This window comes from Centroberyx affinis, unplaced genomic scaffold (assembly GCF_046629955.1).
Source record: "Centroberyx affinis isolate AG114_WGS23_722 - 3 ecotype Tasmania unplaced genomic scaffold, CSIRO-AGI_Caff_v1 ptg002368l_1, whole genome shotgun sequence".
Lineage (NCBI taxonomy): Eukaryota > Metazoa > Chordata > Actinopteri > Beryciformes > Berycidae > Centroberyx > Centroberyx affinis.
The window spans coordinates 224,259-244,666 of NW_027280627.1; the positions used below are offsets into that span (position 1 = coordinate 224,259).

The 20,408-nt window shown below is 44.1% G+C and overlaps 1 protein-coding gene across 8 annotated transcripts in view; it reads right to left on the bottom strand.

Annotated features, from left to right (window-relative positions):
- epha7 (eph receptor A7) overlaps positions 1 to 20,408 on the bottom strand; it is a 68,150-nt gene that overhangs the window by 35,346 nt on the left and 12,396 nt on the right. For all 8 annotated transcript variants that reach the window (XM_071533466.1, XM_071533462.1, XM_071533465.1 and 5 more), the window contains exons 4-5: positions 15,725 to 15,880; positions 8,565 to 8,900 (exon numbers count right to left, since the gene is read on the bottom strand). In XM_071533466.1, the coding sequence (XP_071389567.1) occupies positions 8,565 to 8,900; positions 15,725 to 15,880 (492 nt within the window). The remainder of the gene's footprint in view (positions 1 to 8,564; positions 8,901 to 15,724; positions 15,881 to 20,408) is intronic.

Here is a 20,408-nt window from a genome sequence, read left to right on the forward strand (position 1 = left end):
GCACCAGACTGACTACCTCAATTAGTGGCACTCACTGAGAGACATTAATAAGTGTCCAACAAACCTGAGATGGAATATATTAGAGTTCCATTTTCGTCGACAGTGACATTTCTCATCAACTACCCCTCAGGTCTGTAATTTCACTGAGCTCATAATCTGCATCTGCAAGGTGCGGTGCTCTGTAACCCCACGGTGGCATGTGAAAGAACCGGGCGCTCTCCTCTGAAATCTATTCACGCATTGTTCTCATACTTTTGTGTAAAATACACAGGGCACAAAGTAAGCAAAGAATTCAAACAACAACTGCTGTTGCCTTGATAAATCTGCGTGTTGGTGCTCGCTCGTTCACACGGCAAGTTCATTTACATTCATTAACATAACGTATCCTCTTATATCCGTATTTTGGAAATACTACGGTGCTTGGAATGGATATGAGTGGATGGCACTTCTTCATGAGTGGAAGCATATGCTGTTGTCCTGAGGATTGCTGCAAAACTGACGCAGTTTAAGAAGTGCAAGTTACATTAAGGAATATAGCACGATTGAGCCATCTAGCTGCATTTTCACAATCATATCATTAGGTTGCAGTAATAAGATAGAATCAGGACCGTAATTAGGCAGGAAAATGACACAGGTCTGTTTTTGGGGTGAAGCATGGTAAGCCACAACATTCTGAATGAATTGCCAGTGTTTCTTAAAGGAAGCTTAAAGTTTGTTTTGCTTCCTTGCTAGGGCTGCTTTGTTTAAACGGATAACAGTTTTCAAGATAAAGAGATCATAATAATCTCAGCCTCACTGATGCGTAAATGTCACATTTTGGGTATTTATCTGATGCTTTTATCCAGAGTGAGCAGGTAACAGTTGAGTGTTTTGCTCAAGCACACGTGGCAGGATACAAAGCTGCTCCAGGAATTGAACCTGCACACTTTAACTTAGCGGATTGTCACTCTAACCACTTGGCCACCCCGCCGCCAACGTGTAAACATGCAGATAAGGCTGTCTAGTCAAACATTTTTCGAATGTCTAAGCTTCCTGCTTCATGCCTGGAGAAAAATCCTTATTTGTTTACACATGGTCTTGAGATATCCTAAAATATACACGCAAATCTCATATCCCAAAAACTTCGATAACTGCAACAACGCTTGGGTAAACTTGTTTTGTGGCCAAGTTCCTCAAAAATGAGTTGTCAAATGTCTCGCTTGATAAATGAGACCTGCTGACGGTTTTTTTGAGAGAAAAAGGAGTGATTGTAGAAAGGTGAGGGTTTGACTGAAAAGCTGACTTGCTATGTGGAAGGTAAACAGCAGATTGACTGCCAAAAAAAACTTTGCCTCAATCTCTTTCTGCTGCCTCACAGAGGTCTGAATAATTAAAGGCGTCTCTGTCTCTGCTCCAGGGAAACGCAGCCTATAGGATGAAGCTGAATAAGAATCAGCATTCCTTTTTAACTTCCACACACACACACACACACACACACACACACACACACACACACACACACAGCTAAGCGAAAACATCAGAATGTCGCAACTTTTCAGGCAGGTTTTAAAATAAAATGATATCATTCTCCACAAATGTTCCAAATTAATAACACACCGTCCCTACACAAACAAACGAGGTTGGCGACGCAGTTTCTGTCAATATAAACAGAAATAATCCATGGGAAAACATGGAAGAGCCACAGAGAAACCTGAAAATAAATGAACATGACTTTACTTAATAATACTATTACTACTACTACTACTGCTAATAATAATAATATCCATCTGGGAAGTTACTTATTTTGACAAAAGCTTTCATAACAGCAATAGTAACATTCACTTTTGACTATTCCCCTGTTTTGGATGTGAAAAGCCAAGTATAGCCAAGTGCACCTGCTATTCACTTCCTGGAAAAAGTGAATTCTCTGTGTATGTGAGTGTGTGTGATCATGTGTGTGTCCTGTGAGTGTGTGTGTGTGTGTGCGCATATTCATGTGTGTGATTATGTGTATATAGATGCAGGGCTGCAGTTCTTGAGTCCGGTCTGGAGAGCACTTCTCTGACGTCTTGGACTCATCTCGGTCTCACATCTATTTTTACTCGGACTCGTCTTGGTCTTAATCAGTTGCATGTTGAAGGGTTTAGTATAGAAATAATGCAGATAGATCTACATTGCTGTTGATCCTTAAGAAACTCCTCAAGCATTACATTTACATTTGGAAAGAGATGTACACTGTTTATTGTCCTATTTTAGGCTTGACTTGATGTGGACCCCCTTTGGACCGGATCTTGACTTGAAAACGACTGGATCTGGTCTTAGGACTCAACTAGGTCCTGACTGATATTTCGGTTTGCTGATATATTCATCTGATATTGGGGTTTTATAAAATATATAAAAATATATAAAAATCGGCATGATGGAGGTTCCTCCCTGACCACAGCTACATAAAAGTCTGTAAAACCTGCAATCAAATTGTATTTTCTTTGGACATTTTATTTATTCAGATTGTTCAATTATGCTTTTTGTAACTTGATTTCAGGCAGAAATGTATCCCAGTTTACCATTGAATAGGTGTGGTGGGTCACTCTGCCTAATTGATTTTTAAAGTTTTATTATTTGTTTTTAAAGCCCTGAATGGACTGGCACCACCTTACATCTCTGACCTCCTGTGCCCCCATTCCACTTCTAGATCACTTAGATCCTCTGACCAGATGGTTCTCACTGTCCTGTGAACCTTTTCTCCCTGGCCTTTGAATCGCTCTGCGTATCATGCGCGTCTTTTTTATCTTCTGTTCTCTGGATTAATGTCCGTCTGTTATATTTTATGCTGTTTTAACTCACATGCTGTTAACGCATATGCTTTGAATTATTTTTATAATGTTCTACATATCATGAACGTCTTTTATCTTCTGTTCTCTGTATTATTGTCTGTTATTTTTTATGCTGTTTTAACTCACTTGCTGTACAGCACTTTGGTCAACTCTGGTTGTTTTTAAATGTGCTTTATAAATAAAATTAACTTGACTTAAAGAGCTGCTAATGCTAAAAGAATGTCATTAGTCTGGGTTTCAGTGGACAGTTTTAGTCTCCCATGATGCTCTAAATGCTGTTTCAGAGGCTTTTCCACCCTGACAAGAATGACATTCAGGTAGAAACCCTGAATTCTTGGAATGTTTGTGTGAAATTGAAACCTAGCTAGTATCGGCACACAATATCGGCAGCTTCAACGCAAAACTATCGTCACCAGCAAAACCTGTATCGGTCGCACTCTAGCCCTGACTAAAGCCCTGCATGAATGTGTGTCTGCCTGTGTCCTTTCCAAGGCAGTGAAACAGCCCGTTCCTCTGACAGGTTGCATGAACCAGGAGAAAAGGACTGTCCAACGCCCGCGATAGGGACCAAGTGAAGGGGAAAGAGGGAAGGCGAGCTTCTATGAGGGAGGGCTCATTCAAGCACGGCAGATTCAGGGGGATTTAGGGGGCTCGTCTGCCAGCAATAAAAGGCTGAAACAGGATACTTGGTGAGATTAATTACCTAGATAGGCCACGATAATGCCATTTAAATGGGAAAGTAATTAAAGTGCACCTTCCATGAAAATTATTCATTGCTGACGGATTGGGTGACAGACAAATCAGGAGGCATTTACAGAAAGCTACAGGTTAAGTGCTCCGAGCTGCTGCTCTGAGACCACCACAGTTTTATTGCAGCTGTTGAATCTTACTGCTTTGCCCAGCTCTCATCAAATTACTGCGAGCATGTGGAGTGTGTGGGGGGGGAAGGGGGTGGAAAGAATGGGCTCCCAGGTAACGTAAAACCAGGGACAAATGCTACAAAGGAGGATCCGCTTAACTAGAAAATTACACTGCCTGGCACTGGTCAGTGGGGACTGCTTGGAATCAATCAATCCATTCTGTTTAAGGCCACCATGGCAGATTACAACACAAAGGGAATAAATCAATGGGCTTATTGTTCCCCAAGTGTTACTTTCACAAATGTATTGAACAATATCCATTTAGTGGTGATAAAGTGTCAATAAAGTGGCCATATAGATTACCGCTGGGGAGCTGGGGTATCAGTTTGCATTGACACCCATCAGCAGTTTCCTCATTTTTTTTTTTTTTTAACTCATCAGTCTCTTTTAGAAGGGAGTAATTATCTAACGACAAAACAAACACTGTCATCGCACCTTCTAGGGCTGAACGATTGTGAAAAAATATCTAATTGCGATTATTTTGACTGATTTTGACAATTGCGATATGATTTGCGATATTAGAGGGAATGCTAATTTTTACATCATTATTCTCATTTTCATTGAAAAACGTATTAAAAGGATTACGGTGTGATTTTTTGCGGGGATCTGTACCAAACAAAGATGTTTTCTTAAGTCTGTAGAATATGATGTGTAGGCCAGGACATCTCTGCAGCACCACAATATTTAATTTAAAATGGTATTTTGACACACATTTCGCCTTTAACAAATATTGCGCCTCCTGCGATTTGAAAATTGCAGTAGGCCATATTGCGATTTCGATAAAATTTCAATTAATTGTTCAGCCCTAGTACCTTCTGAACTCCACACAGACAACTGCTGATGAACAGAGAGGAAGACTTGACTGGAGCAGCCGAGCAGCGCTGTTGAAAAGGGGGAATATTTGCTTCTCACACAACGCAAGGGGCAGGGAGGCTTTCCAGATCAAAGTAAAATGCTTAGCTTACATTCTTGCGTGCCTCAATGCATTTTTTTTTTTTATTCACTGAGAGATTGTTGCAAAGGGAATAGCCTGTTGTTCTCTTTGAATGTTTAAGTAGGTTTGTACTTGAGGGGACTACAACATCTTCCCAAGTTCACAGTGTTGCACAACAAACGAAGTGAAGAAGTGCTAAAAATAAACACAGAGAAAACATCATCTGAATCCATTCACTGATTTCTTTCTTTTGACAAACATTTCTTACTCTTATGAAATAATTTCAGCATGTCCCTAAGTTAGAATATGTTTTCTATTGTTGTTATTCTGAGCCGTTTCAACTCAAACTCATCTCTACAGTCTAACAGTCTAAATAATGCATGTGGTTAAGTCATACCCTTTTTCTAGTCTGACTCAAACATCAAGCCTGTGAATACTTCACAGCACAGCTCAACAATTGTTAAAGTCGGTATGTGAGTGTAGCGGGCTTTGTGCTGCTGGCTAATACAAGCAGTCAGCATTACAATCAATTTCCACAGGCTCTTTCTCTCACTCATTATATTGTTTACACCTCTTGCTGATCGCACCTAAACCCCATTTCACTGGGCTTGGGCTGAACGTGTACACACATGCATGTGCACACACAGCACTCACACACACACACACACACACACACACACACACACACACACACACACACACACACACACACACAAACACACACAGACAGGTCCTGTAGCCTTTCCCATAACCAATTTCGAATCCTATTTCTGTGCCCTTCTCCACAGTGATTTTTCTGGCTCAGAGATGTGAACACTCACTTGAATAAATATTAATGGTTATTCTATGAGAAATGCCCACTCACAAGCGTGCTGGAAGAACAAAAGGCCTTGTTTACAAGTGTGCCTGAAGAAAGCTAAGGTGCGGAGGCCCTCGCAGGGTTGTCAACTCACAATAGAGTGCTGATTGAATCACACACTAACTTCCAGCATGCGCCCATGGAAAAGAGGCTGAAATCCTCAACACGACAAATTTCCATTCACCTGCTGGGAGGAGAGAGCTTGAGAAATCAAGCTTACGAACTTGCAGCCTCTACTTAAACTCATTTAAGACAGAGCTGAGAGGTAATTAGGTTTCTGGGAACAATAAGCACTCAGCACCTTGTGTAGCTCCATCCTCACTCCAGACATTTCCTTTGGTGTAATTAGGGGAGGTGTGAATTCCTCATCAGATGGATCACCATCTGTATTCACACACTGCGTGTTCATTCCCCCGGTCCCCAGCTACTATGTACATGCTGATTATCATGCAGGAGGTGGAGATGGGGAGGGATGGAGAATGGAGGGTTTCTCTTTTTAAGGTTCTTTCACCGCTATGGGGCTCTACCGCCTCACCAGCAAAGGTTAATCAATTCTGAATGATGAGCCGTAAAAGCTTTAATAATGCAGTCATTCTCTAATGAGCGGTCCTGCATGCTTGCTCGGGAAGGACCGATTGTTTTAGGAAGCTCCGACGTTCCAATTACAAAGCGCTCAAGCATTCCCTAACAGCCCAGAGAGCACTGGACACAGTGAGGCTCCGCTGAGCAGGGCGATGAGCCCCGCGGCGCCCGGCTCCTTTCAGGTCGAGATGGGAGGCGAGAGCAAGCGGGCGTCACCCACCCACTATTACCTAGTCGATCTGCATTTCAGCTAAAGGCAAATAATCTCCCATCTTGGTGATTTGGTGGGGTTAAACCGATATGGGCCCGATATTGGCCTTTTATAAAATATCAGATATTGCCCAGTCATGTCATCCACTGCCGATATTATGGAAGTACATGAGGTTTCTCCCTGACCACAGCTACATAAAGACTGTCTGTAAAACCCTGCATTGAAATTTTGTTTTGCACATTTTATTTATTCATGAATTCTTTTCAATAATATTTTCTTAAATGTAGTATTCTAACCCAGATTTTCCCTTACCATTGAATAGATGGGATGGCTCACTCTGCCGTAAAGAGCTGCTAACCCAAAAAATAATTTCATTAGTCTGGGTTTCAATGGAGAGTTTTAGTGTCCCATAATGGTCTAAATGCTGTTTCTGAGGCTTTTCCCACCTAACAAGAATAAAATTCTCGGGGGAAACAAGGAATCAATTTTTTGGCATGAAAATCAAATTTAAAGCTACTGAATATCGGCACAAAATATCAGCTATCGGCAGCTTCAATCCCAAAATGTCGGTATCAACCTTCAAAATCCCATATTGGTAGAACCTTACTGTTTTGAATTACCTCCCTACATTAACCTGCACTGTATAGGTTAGGCAGTCTCATATGTCAATCAAAGACAGAGGAGGATTATCTTGAGGTATTCTACTGTAACACTTTAAATGGTGCCACTTCACTTGAAACAATTAACATCACACCATCTTGGCCAAGCTCTTTCACAATAGCTGATGGCTGAATATTCCACCGGGTTAACAGAGTAATTGTCTGTTGTCAACATGCCACGTGTAATTATAAGTGACTCTGAAAGAGCATGTGTTAATTGTTTTTTTCTGGCTTTTTCCTGCAGGTCTCCCCCCTCCCGACGTCCTCGTGTCCTTGGCCGGGGCGACCCCTCGGCACATTCCAGCGTGTGTCTCTGTCACGAAGCGAGCCACGCCAAATACATCATCCCCACTGTTTACCCCACACACACTCCCATTCAACTGGATGCCTCTCTCTCTCTCTCTCTCTCTCTCTCTCTCTCTCCCTCTCTGTCTTTCTCTCTCTGTCTCTGTCTTTCTCTCACTCTCTCACACACATCTCCTAGACACTCTGACATATTTATTTTGTTAAAAAATGTGGTTTACTTAAGTGTTTTGTTCTTTTCTCTTTGGCACAAGCGGAAAAAAAAGTAAAGCAGTATGACGAAGTCATGTAGTAAAACACGGCCTCCTGAAGATTTACGCTTTGAACTTTTGAGATAGAAAAATGGCAGGCGAGCGGCTTCGCTTAATACGATACTAAAACTGTGACACGAATGCCAATGACTAAACCAACATGATGAGAAAAGAAACCAGGTGATGAATCATAGCGAAAAAGCCAGAGGGCGAGTTTAGTTAGCCAGCAGCACAGGTTATAATAAAACATTCACCCAAACTTTCAGTTCACTCTCTTAAACAACAGCCAGGCTTCTTTTAATCACCACAGTCAGTATACCCTTTTGGGCCAACTGTTTTTCATGGATGCTCGAGCATGAAAGAGGAATCTTGTTTGGTGGATCCATAGAAATAATGAATAAAAAAGCCTTTAGAGTTTGTCACCACAAAATACAGCATTTTAATTATAGTAGATTCCCTTGAGACCGAGCTGCACATAGTGGCTCTTAAGGTACCACTGGGAGTCTGCATCATTGCTAGGCTAATAATGTTTGCCACCGTAGTGCTGATATACACATTAAATTAATCTGGGTAATATGCAAACGGGAAATATTATGGATCATATCAAACTATGGTCATTAATGCTAATGGGGAATCATTACGGTAGCTCGCAAGTGAGAGGTTTTCAAAATTAAACTGTCAATCCCCATGTTCCTGATGCCTAACACTCGCTCAGCTGTAGGGAAAGGTTGAATTCTATACTACTATATTTTATACTCTGTTTACTGTGTTGTGTGCCTAGACCGGTTCTGGCCAAACATTTCCCAACTTCAGCTTTACCTTGAAAGGACCTTTTCAGCTCGAGCCTATCCAGAACAGCTCAGCACATCAAGTGTTTCTTTCAAGCATTAACACTTCCCTCTACAGTAATAAAAAAAAAAGGCACTTCCAGCCCACACACAACTTTTCAGAGTGCGAGTCAACATCATCACGAAACTGTTTGGGTGTAGGATTCAACAATGACTGGGATGCAAGTGATGCAAAGCTCCTTACCTGCTTGGCCGGTCGCGATGCTGACGGCGGCGAACAGCCTCTGCGTGCGGCTCAGGTCGGACACGCCGTTGACGGCCTCCACCTCGAAAGTGTAGTTGGCGTGGGCGAGCAGGTCCACGACCGTCACATAGGTGTCCACTAATCCCGCCTGCTGGGGAGAGTATCCCACGTTCCCCCCGCACGGCACGCACTCCTCGGGCTCCCAGCCGCACCGCCGGCATATAATCCTGTAGGTGACGTCGTTGCGCCCGCCCGTGTCGGCCGGCGGGCTCCACTCCAGGCTGACGGTGGTCTGGTTGATGTTGTAGACCAGGTTCTGCGGCGCCGAGGGAGGTCCTGTCAGGGGCGGACACGGAGGAAGCCAGAGTTAAATAACTGAGTGCCAGGGAAAAGTGACAGCCAAGCGTGTGCATTGACTGGATCTGTGCTTTCGCTGTTCTCCGAAAAAAAACACTATGGGACATGCCAGCTCTCGCCCCAGAGCCAAACACTGACACTCAATTATAATAGGACTCAGATCCAGAATAAAAAATAGTACAGGTACGCAGAAAGGGAGTCAAACTCCGGCAAGTGCCAAGGTCAATGTAATAAGGCTGTGAAATAAAGGTGCGGAGTGCTGAGTTTCAAAGGGGAAATCACTTCGTTGTCATAGTTCATGCAACGCTGTTTTTATATCAGCCCAACTCACGAGTTTCATCATCTATGAATTATCATTAAAGGAATAGCCCACCGGTCTAAAAGCCCCCATACTCCTTTACATACAGTACATGCATACATTAGCAGCAGCAGTTGGTGATTCATCCAGATGGAATAAGGGCTTTGTTTGTTTACTTGGAGAATTTTAAAAGCATAAAATGTGCGGCTGCTATGGAAATGACTGAAACATGGTTACGTGGGTAAATGAATGCTAAGCAGGGAATCAGCTGCTTGAAGCCAGAGACACTCACTCACTCTCTCCCCTCTCTGTCGTTCTGTTCTCCGAAAACGTACAACTATCCCACCAGGAGACAATGGGTTTACTGGCTTTGCTTCTCGATATATCACGCAGACAAGACACTTAAAGTTAATGTCTTTGAAAAAAATAGAGGCAGTCTGAAAGTCTGACTCACCCAGGAATTTATGAACAAGATTAAAACCCGAGTTATCGGCGCAAAACGGCCGCCATATAGAATATCACTTGACATACAATAACCACCAAATTCCATGCTCCCAAACCTGCAGAGCAACACAGACCATTTGCCTGGAAATGTTCGCGTAATGGCAAAGAGATTAGTTCATCTCATAAAGCGATGAATAACAAATTGCTGCTTTTATCATTCAAATTCCAGGCTTTCGGTTTTTATGACCCAGATGCTGATATAAATAAACGGAGTGAATGCTTTATTTCCCCCTAATGCAGTAAAGATTATGACTTGTATTCTTTGTTTATGAGTGTTTTAAAAAACATCTTCATTTCAGAGACTTAAACGGCTCCGTTTTCGTGCGAACTCTTCTTTAAGGGATTCTTGGGGAGGGACCTCTCATCTCATTAAATCTGTCACGTTAACTTACAAATAGGTCATGCATATGCATAGAGCCAAATCTGCTATCACAATATTCGGCCTCATTAATACAGCACTTAGTTGCTTTTTCCCCCTTATTCCGCCCAGTAGAACGAATGGGCTCGACGGAGGCATCCATATTCATGATTATTGGGCGAGATAAGAGAGAGGCTGTGGACTCAGAAGATGAAAGAGCCACCTGTGGCAGGTGAAGTGGAGAGGAGTGACTACTGATAGCAACACTCGACTTCAGACTTGGCACTGACACTCGACCTGAGCTCTCGCGGACAAAGGCAAGGTGTGCCCAAACACACACGCATGCACACGCACACGCACACGTCTCGGGGCTCTTTTGTGCTGCATTTCCATGGCCACGGTTACCAACGATAATATCTCATTTTGCTCATGCCACTCTCATTTGGGTCTCAGGTGTCAGAGATCAAAGCGGTGATTTCTCAGGAGGAAATTAGATTAGACTGACCCTGGATCTGCGCAACCTTTGTCTTTTCTCTTTTGTTTTCTAGTAAGCCGCGACGCCTTTCCCTTCCTCCTCCTCCTCCTCCTCCTCTCACCGCTTCCTCCTCTTCCTCGCCGTCCCTTTGTTTTGTCAGGATGTGCTCCTGTCTGGATTCGGCAATATGAAACTCTTCTGCCCCCACTTTACCTGCAGCACAGATTCGCGACGCATCCTGAGCCCTTCGCCGTCTGGCTGCTCATCCTCATAGCTCAAGGGCTTGTCGCTCTCCCTCTTCTTTTACTTTTTTTTTTTCCCTGTCTCTCACTCCCCCACTCTCTGTCTTATCTCTTCATGTTCTCTCCTCTCACCCCTCCTCCCAGTCAAGTTTCATTTCACGGATTAGCCTGCCATGGCCCCCACAGTCTGAAATGTCTCAATCACAAGCTAGCTTCTCTCCAACACCGCCGGTGTGACCAAGCATGGGTGAGGGAGTGTGTGTGTGTGTGTTCGTGTGTGTGTATCTGTGTTGTTGTGTATAAATATATATGCAATATGTGCATGCACAGTTTATATGTGTCCTGCCAATTCATTTGCACGCTGTCATAGCGCTTGTTCTCCAGATTTCAGACTGAACCTGTGATTTTGTTGAATAAACAACCCGGGCAACACATTCTCACTCCCATGTGCAACAGCGGTGAGAAAGCAACAGACATGCCTTCAGTCGAACAGAATTACCCAGTCCACATAATAAGCTTCCGTAGAAAATGCCGTAATGTAGCGGCTGATCGTTTTTTAGGTCAAGTTGCAAAGCCCGTCTCGACTCTGCGCAGAGTTGTGAGACCTGAGTAAATCCAAGCTTAGGAGAGAAGAATCCAGTGCTTATCGGCCTTGAGAGGTGCTCTGGGCTGCCTTAACCCTCCACAGCCTATTAGCTAGCTGCGCTCTAATTGGAGAGATGTGGGGAGAGGGGCGGTAGGGGCGAGCGGCATTCAAATCGCCCATGAGGTAATCCTCACTCTACAAATGTGTGTTGTGACCCCTTGACCCCGCCTCTAATGATGTGGCTGCAGAAAAGCCTGCATGAGAGACGCCACGAAGAAGAGTGCAGGAACGAGTACTTACTAGTGTTGTCACAATAACCCAAATTTCAACACTACTTCAATATTGAATTCAAAATTGAATTTTTATAATAAATGTTTGATACTTTCACCAAGTGTGCTCTGCAAGCTGAAATTCCATTTCAGCATCGCCTCTGGAGAGTTTATGTGCAGATGGTATGTGGAGTAGTGGAATGGTAAAAAAGCAAAAGAACAATTGTAATAGACTGAGGTTCAGATTCGCTTAGATTGTGTTCTGAGGGCTATCGACACATTTTATGTGTACCTCAGTTGGTTCTGGTCTTATTCACTGAGAAACTTTTAGTGAATCTGTGCCTGAGCCTCAATCTGGTTACTGCCAGTGGATTGCAGCAGTTGGAGTCAAGCAGTCGAAAACATGAAAAACAGCATCAGCATCATAAAAGGCCCTATGCAATGTTGCTACATAGCTGTTAAGTTAAGTTTAGTTAAGGAATTTGGCAAAGCATCTCATTGACTCTGACATTCCTTGATGGTTTTCCTTGTTTGCTGTGGTGTTGTAGCAGTATTAGTTTTTTAGATATTAAACTTAGCATTGGTATCATAGTCAAAATTCTGATATAACACTAGCTCCTATGTTCTGCAGCCCCTCCTAGTAACTCCAGGCAGGATGGACCCTTCTGATGTCAACTTGTTGAGGTGGCAAATTTTCGAGGGGGGCGACGGGGGGCTGCGAGGGGGAGACGGCTGCTCACAACTGCCCTTTTCAGCCCCTGCTAGCGCCAGCACCGCTCACAGCTGTTGCATGATTGATGCCCACTCCCAAACCTGTCAACAACTCCAGTCTGTGCCCTGCCTCTGGAGAAATGCCTCCCAGCCATCCCCGTATATTTCATTTTCTCAGGACTTTGCATATGAATGGCGTGGACAAATATTCTATAAACAAAAGCGTTTCCTTTTTCGCCCCCCCCCCTCTCAACACAAGCCACATGGGAAACAATGTATTTGGGGCTGTGTTTTTGGAACTTCTTTCCTCATCTTTATTCAGCGTGGATTTGGCTTTTCATGTCCCCACATTACATCTTCATCTCATTTCCTCTCAAATCCTCATAGACACATTCTTAATCTCTGTGTGCCAGAGATCCATCTCACTGTTTGGCCAAGGCCTACGATATGGTAGCTTTACAAACCCCTATTTAAAAAAATCTGTCAATCAAGCTATTTGTTCAGGCAGTGCAAATTCATTTTCAATTACTATTCACTCCTGGTCTGGATGAGGCTTGAAAAAGAAAATCACAGTGACTATTGGTCATACTGATTTAATCCAGCCGTGATTGAGGAAATGCACGTACAGAAAGCCATGCAAAAAATTCTACAGGGCGAACGAGGAGACGGGTGAAGTAATTCATACAACATAAAAAAACATATTTACATATAATGGTATGGGGTCATTAAGTGTAGACCCAAAGTTAATGAAAATGAATAATGGAAAGTGTGCATTAGGCAACTTCAGTAATTACAGCACTACTTTGCCAAGGTGATTACCCATAGGGGAACAGCCAGAGGACACGGCAAAGAAGTGGGAACTTTTTCATTCTTTGTGCTGCATGTGTGTTCTGTCCTTGATCAGTGCAAGACGTTACAGCGAAGCGTTAACATCCGATTAGGATGGTTGGAGAAGTGAGTAATGGACCTGTCTGCTGTAACAGGATCTGTATGGTTGGTTCCATGGTACACAGAGCCTTTGGTTTGCTGGTTCGCGGTCACCGCCAGGAAACAAGCACCTCAAATTGCTCGGCCTGAATTATGTCCTTGTTTGTGTCACATGGTGCGGGGAATTGAGTTGAGCAGACAAATTTGGGTTTGGTTCAACAGTGAAAGTAGCACAGGTTAATGTGGTTAAGGAATATGTTAATATTTTGAAATGTAGCTCATTTATTTTTCTTCACTAGACACGAGTCAAACCAAACTCCTTCATTTTTAAGGGATTTATTCATGCGTTGATTCATGGAGACACTAGTAATTAAGGGTTTTTATTTTTGCCTTTTGTGCACAGTTTACAGGGTTATTAATGGAAAGTTCCTGTATCCCTGAATTTTTCATTCGGCTATATTAGAAAGTAAGCAGTCAAAAATTAAGGGGGTTGCGATGGGGTCTCCACCATTAATAACTACTAATAACTAATTCTAAGGGGATTTTGCATGAATTAAGGGGAATTAATGTAAATTCATGTAAATGTAAGGTTATTTTAAGGGATTAGTGGTTGGTAGTGGTTTGTAGTTTCTGTCAACTGGATTGTTGGCATTCCTGTTTGAAACCATGGGACCCAACTAGCTGCAAGTCCCCAACTAGCTGCCCCTTCATTTACATGAGGAACGCTAATAATGCCAAGTGGCTATTTAAAGACAAATACCAAAACCTTTTCCCCCAAATGTGTCAAGTGTTTGGAGAGGAAAACAGCCAACTACAATACAAAACAGAAGGCTGACGCTTTAATGATAGATTATGTTAGTGGGACATTATAACTCATTAAACAGAGATCCTTGATAATAACTTTTCCCCGCTCAAGTTTTCCAGTCATCCAAGTGATTGATCGTAATGTTCTCGCAGCCCTCTATCTGACTCAGTGTTTTAAAGATAATATTTTATTCCTTTTTTTTTTAAGATTCAGGCTCGCTGACATATTTTCAGTTTTACCCACCACCCCCAGAAAATGTATTGTTCCACCAGGGTGCTAAAGCTCCTATGAAAATCAGCTATTTTCAAGGCACTTTCCAAATAATTTATGGCTGAAACAGACACTTCTGGTTACCAATTTCACACAAACTTACTTGTGCACCGGGGTTATTTGGAGGTAAAGAGTTTGGGGCAAGTAGAAGTAGAAATGTTGCTTAAAGTGTAGCTTTACAGGCAGCCATGACTGACAAAAAAACATTTTTCATATGACATTTACAACATTAAGACGCCCTGTGGCTGGTAAACCCAGGGCGACTCCCACATTCATAACCCTAACTATATTTGACTCTCTGATTGGTTTACTAGATAGACCAGCCAAGTCAATGCTATAAATTCTGTTATTTGCATAATATCTCACCGCTACGCTATCTAATTTATCTCTTTCTCTCTCTCTCACACATGGACACACACACACACACAGAGACAGGCACAAACACGCAATTAGATATTCTGACTTGGCCTACTTTGGGTGTGTGGGGAGAAAGTGGCAGCGCTCAGGATGTAAACCAGGCGATGTTGACTTCCCGCATACATAACTGACAGTTTTAGTTGTTTTTAATCAGCGGGAAATGATCTAAAACAGATTACCGCAATCTTAATTATTATTTTATCCACTCTCTTTTTTTTTTAATAAATTGGTCAAACAAATTATTGAACTCAGTTTCTCGCAGCCTCTAGGCAAATCTCAGAGACTGGAAAACTCTCTTGTGATACATTATCAGCAGAGTGAAGGCACACAGATAAGGTGCAGAGATTATGTTTAGGGGTCCTGTTTTGCTCGATAGATAAATCGCAGTGCTAACACGGCCAGGGTTCGGCCTTCCTCTCCCCGGGTAAAACATGTACAGTAGCTGGGAGGCGGCAGGAAAAAACATCCAGCGGCACCTTGAAATGAACTCGTTCGAGAATGGATTCGGGAGCAAATGAGCCCCACCCTTCAAACTGAAACCCCCGGCCTGTGTAAATAAGCCATCAATGGCTGTCACATAGCTGCTACATTGGCCAGGACAAATGGAGACGCGGGGCGCTGCCTGGGCCGGTGCTGCCGACTGTAATTGCAATCTTTTAGACGGGAAATGGCAAATTGCTCCTCTCATCATTAGCAACCAGCTAAGACAGAGAACAGACACGCAAGCCTGCAAACATAATTATAATGACAGACTGGGAGGCAGGGTGACTGCTGAGACTCCTGAGAGCATGGGGAACGAATCCAGGGCTTTTCGGGAGATTGGATCTTGTATCTGGAGCGGTCCGGAGTGTGTTTTTTCCTGTGTTTTAAATTCACATCCCGGTAGCGTGGGCTGTGCTGTGTTTTACCTAGCAGCGACTCGGCGGTGGGGGGCTACTTACTCGTGCAGGCCACAGACGGCGGGTCGGACAGCGCTCGGTAGTAGCCGTCCTCGCAGTCGCAGCGCCAGGAGCCCTCGCGGTCGTTGAAGCTGTGCGCCGGACAGCGGGAGCACTGCAGGTCCTGGGAGGAAGACTTGTAGAAACCGCGACCGCACGCTGTGGAGGGAGAAGATAAAAAGTATGAGGCAGAGGGAGAGAGGAGGAGGAGGGAAGAGAGAAATTGGACTAGTATTATGGGGGGCATCTCATGTAATTAATGAATTACCCCTTAACCCTCTGTGTCTCGTGAAAACACATTCGCATGACATAATGAAATTCAATGAAATCACCGGTGCTCCAGATACAGTTGTCAGCGCTACTGGTCAAGATTTTACAATTTGTCACTTCCTGATTTAGCAAAACTTGAAATTTGGGCTTTCAAAACCTTCCCCTATAGATTCCACTAATGCCTCCAATTTTCATGACAGCAGAAGTATAGAAATCACATGTCTAGAAGAAGAAGAAGAAAAAAGAAATCACTTGCCACAAACAAATTATGGCTGAAACAGTTTGATTCACACTGGATTAGTATTATCAGGGAACCTTTGTCTTCACCAAAATACACATTATAATTAACTTTTTAAATCCCGCACATGACGTTCCCAGGTGACATCAGCCCTGTGCGAATGCAGCTAAACAGAGGGTTTGGTTCCCACCTGAATTCCCGTCATGAAGAGGGCATGACAGAACAAACCATTATGAGTGTGTTCGCATCTGGAAGATTTGAGTCTTCGGATCAGCCTGCCCCTCAGGCTTCATCAGCAGGCTGAGCCAAACGTGTTCAAAACACATCAAAAATATCCCGTCGGAGCCTTTGCCCTGGGAAAGACGACAACCTCTCCCTTTGAGAGAAAAATAACAAGGCTATTTGAATTCTGACGAATCCTCATGCCGGAAAAGAAGTCGAGCTTGTTTATAACCTAGCCCCGTTTCTTAAAAGGAAAGCTGTTCAGCAGAGTAGGGAGATACAGTAAGGAGTGAGCTTGGAAAACACAGACATATTACCTTTGACCAAATAGGCAAACATGACTATCAGCAAGAAATCAAAATCAAGGAATAATCTCCACTCCTCCATAAGCATCACTGGCTGTGTGGTCAAATAACAATTTAATAATTACGGCCTTGATTTTAACTACTTCACCCACATTGGTCACTAAAATTAGACATAATTGCTGTGTCCCAAGAGAGCCAATCAACAGAATGACAAGTACCATCAAGGCAAAAATATCTACCAAAAGCAGAAGAAATGAAACGGCAAAAAGTAAACAGCACAACAAGTACAGTGATTCATAGGAGCAGCATTGTGAATCACATGTGTTAGTCAAGTTCACGTTGAAGTATTAGTGAACAGTGAAACGTCTATTTCGGGTCTGTCTTTTTCCGCCTCAGTGCTTGAAGTCGGCTAATCCACAGTGACCCGCTGTTTGTGGAAAACCGAGCTAAGCCGGGTGAAAAACTGCAATCTAGGCCACATGATTTCTTAAACAATCTGCGGGAAATCTATACTTCTGTGAATAGGTCTGCATACAAACTATCAAATTATACAAAAAATGCATTTTTCATGAGCCGCTGGGGAAATGAGCAATGATTTTCATACTAGGTTCGCCAGTTTCAGATCTCTGTTACGCCGTTTTTTTTTTGTTTTTTTTTGTCGGGGATTCAAAATATTGGCCTATAGCTGTGTGACAGGTCTAGAATAAGAAGGATGGAGGAACCCGAGTTTCCTCATTTTAACACTTCCACAGCAGTGTGGAGAGAAGGCCGAGGCACTGGGTATCCCCATTTCAGCTACATGAAAGCCCTGTCATTCTCTATTTATCGCACTGCAACAGCCTTGTGAAACAAGACCTTTTTTTTTTTTTTTCAGGAGGAGGAAAAAGACATGATTTTATCTCTAATCTTTCTTTACCTGTGAGAGCTGGTAATTGAAAACAGAGCCACGAGGCTGCGAGCGGCGGGTCTTGAATGCTGACCGGCCCGAAACATACACACTCTGAGTCTGCGAGCGCTTACTCATCATATTTAGCTGTTCTTACTGTATGTACAGTGCTGATCTGAGATAACATTGGACAAACACCAGAGTAATGCACGTCTTGTTACCGTATCTGATACGGTTAAGTAAATATTCCCCAATGGATGCCTGTGTTGATAATGACACTGAAAGGCTCTCTCTGCAGCAGGTTAAAGATTGGCCAGATGCCGTTTAAGAGGCTGCTTTCTCCCACCATGCAAGGCTGTTTAAACATTCTGATAAGCCGGCATGTCTGTTTGCCTTTGGGTTTCAGAGAGCTCATCTGCTGGGTGGCCAGTGTGCGGAGGGGGAAAACCCGGCAGGGACCGGGGCCTATCTCCCGCCGCTAGTGCCACTCCAGCGGATGAGGGGATCCGCAGCCCAGATTAAGACGAGCACAGGCCCCGGGATGGGAGGGCTTTCAAAGAGTCAACACAACTTGAACTTGAAGAGTTTGCAAAACATGGTTTATTTTCCACGGTTTTTTCGGTGACAGCCCTGTGTTTATCAATGTGTCTGACTGGGCCTGGCACCCGGAAATGTTTACAGAAGCAACAAGGCGGCAAATTAGGCCTCAAAATCAAATGCCTGTATGACATGGGTAGCTAAGTATTTCAGCAGCCGCCGTCCTGTCCTGTCCTCTCCTCTCCTCCTCTCCCCACCACTGGCAGTGCATTGAGTGACAAGTACAAACACACACCCGTCCCGGCCCAGCATTCCTGTCCCAGCAGCGCGCACACACACACACAACTGCCGGCGAATTCCCACTCCTGGCACCAGATGCTGTAAAGACACTCTTTCACTGAGATGCCGAACCGCTAGGTGAGATTGCATGATAGTGAGTGATAGGTTCTTTGTCTATCGTCCCTGCAGCAACACCTTCCCCCCCCTCGAATGAAAATATCTATGAAGCAATTACAGCAGGTCTGTTCACCCGGTAGCCTCCTTAACCGACATGACTGACACCCTACTGACAAAATACTGACACGCAAACACGTTAAAACAGTGTTCAAACCTCTTGACAGTTCACAACTTGCACTAATTTAACACAAGGACTTACAGACCAGGTAATTACTTCGGTGAGGATAAAGCGTTTGGCTGGCGACTCCTTGAAAAAGGCCTATTTTTGTAAGTCTGGTCTTCTTCTGGCACCCGGATAAAGGCCGACTAATGGCTTGTGCTTGTTGACACAGGCCCACTAAAAAAGCGAGGCGCGCAGACACAACAGCCACCTCATTTACGACACTGAGAAATTAGTCAGTCCTCAGAGAAGCGGGTTGAGGTTAAGCAGAGAGGGAGGAAAGAAACACAAGTCTTACATTCCAGCCGGCTCCTCGGCAGGCTACGGAGCCAGCATCTGTAATTTCCCTTCCAGTGGTCAAGCACTTTCATTCAGCGATGGGGGGGGAAACAGGCTGCAGTCAGCAATTTTATACAGAGAGAAGAAGAGTGAGAGAAAGGAGAGGTCCTCGGGAGCGCCAGGGTAGAGATAGTCAAACACTCCTGTGACTTTAACGTCTCGATCACAGCGCCGCGTCGGGACAGAGAGCGAGACGGAGACGTCTTATCTTATGCAGACACACACACACACGCAGAAAAAGGAAAAATGGATTTCTGTATTTTTCTAAGATACTGGTTTATTTCTTTTTCCTCCTGAGCCAAGCTTCTTAGCATTCTTGAATTACGTCCAACTTCTCTCACGCTTTGGCAGCGGGGACGCATGACACTGTGGATGAGGGACAGAGAGGGAGGGGGGGGGAGAGTGGCAGTGACCTCTTACGACAGCCTGACATATCCCTTCCCCTGGCCAGAATAGAAAATAATTATTTCCCTTGTCTGGGTGTGACGCCATGGCACTTGGCGTTTTTTTTTTTTTCCCCCTTCGGTTAATCTTGCCCCTTTGCTGACCGATCGCATTTAAAAAAAAATCTCCCTATCGCTGCGGAACAACGGCTTTCCTATGTATTCATGGTCAAGTCGCAGACACTGGAAAACAAAGCTTCCCTGCTCATTCACAAACCCTCAAATCCAATCAAGGTTACTATCCTTATTACTACTGAGGATAGAGGGGACTGGAGGGTACAAACAGGCCATCTGAAATATTGAGTTTCTCCCCCATCTGTCTCAGTGTGCTGCAGTCGCGGTTCAAAGTGACTGCAGCAGTGTGGGAAACACTGGAGATTTCCCCCTCTGTTTTTCAGACTGTGAGAGCCGGAGTGAGATGGACGAGTGCGGGCCTTTCTGTCTCCATGGCCCAACCATGATGAGTCCTGTCAGAGCCGGGCCTCCCCCCCACCCTCCACCTCCTCCTCCTCCCCCCCTCGGCCACCCTCCCGTCCGGCCTGATTATGTGTTAAATCCGCCCGTGTGTGGGGATGGATGTGGAAAGAATGCAGCGGCGCAGCGAGCGGAGCGGGGCTGCGGAGACCCGGGGAGAGCAGCCTGGAGATAGCACCCCATTAGAGTGATAAAAGAGGCAGAGGGAGAGAGCAGCCGACAGGACCAACATGCAGGCCTCCGCCGCTGATGAATGCCAGGTGGAACGGGTCAAGCGCGATAAAGGAAACAGTTTATTTTCTTATTTCAAAAACACCATTGCTTTCCTTAAACAGTCGCCGTGGCCGCTGCCGCTCC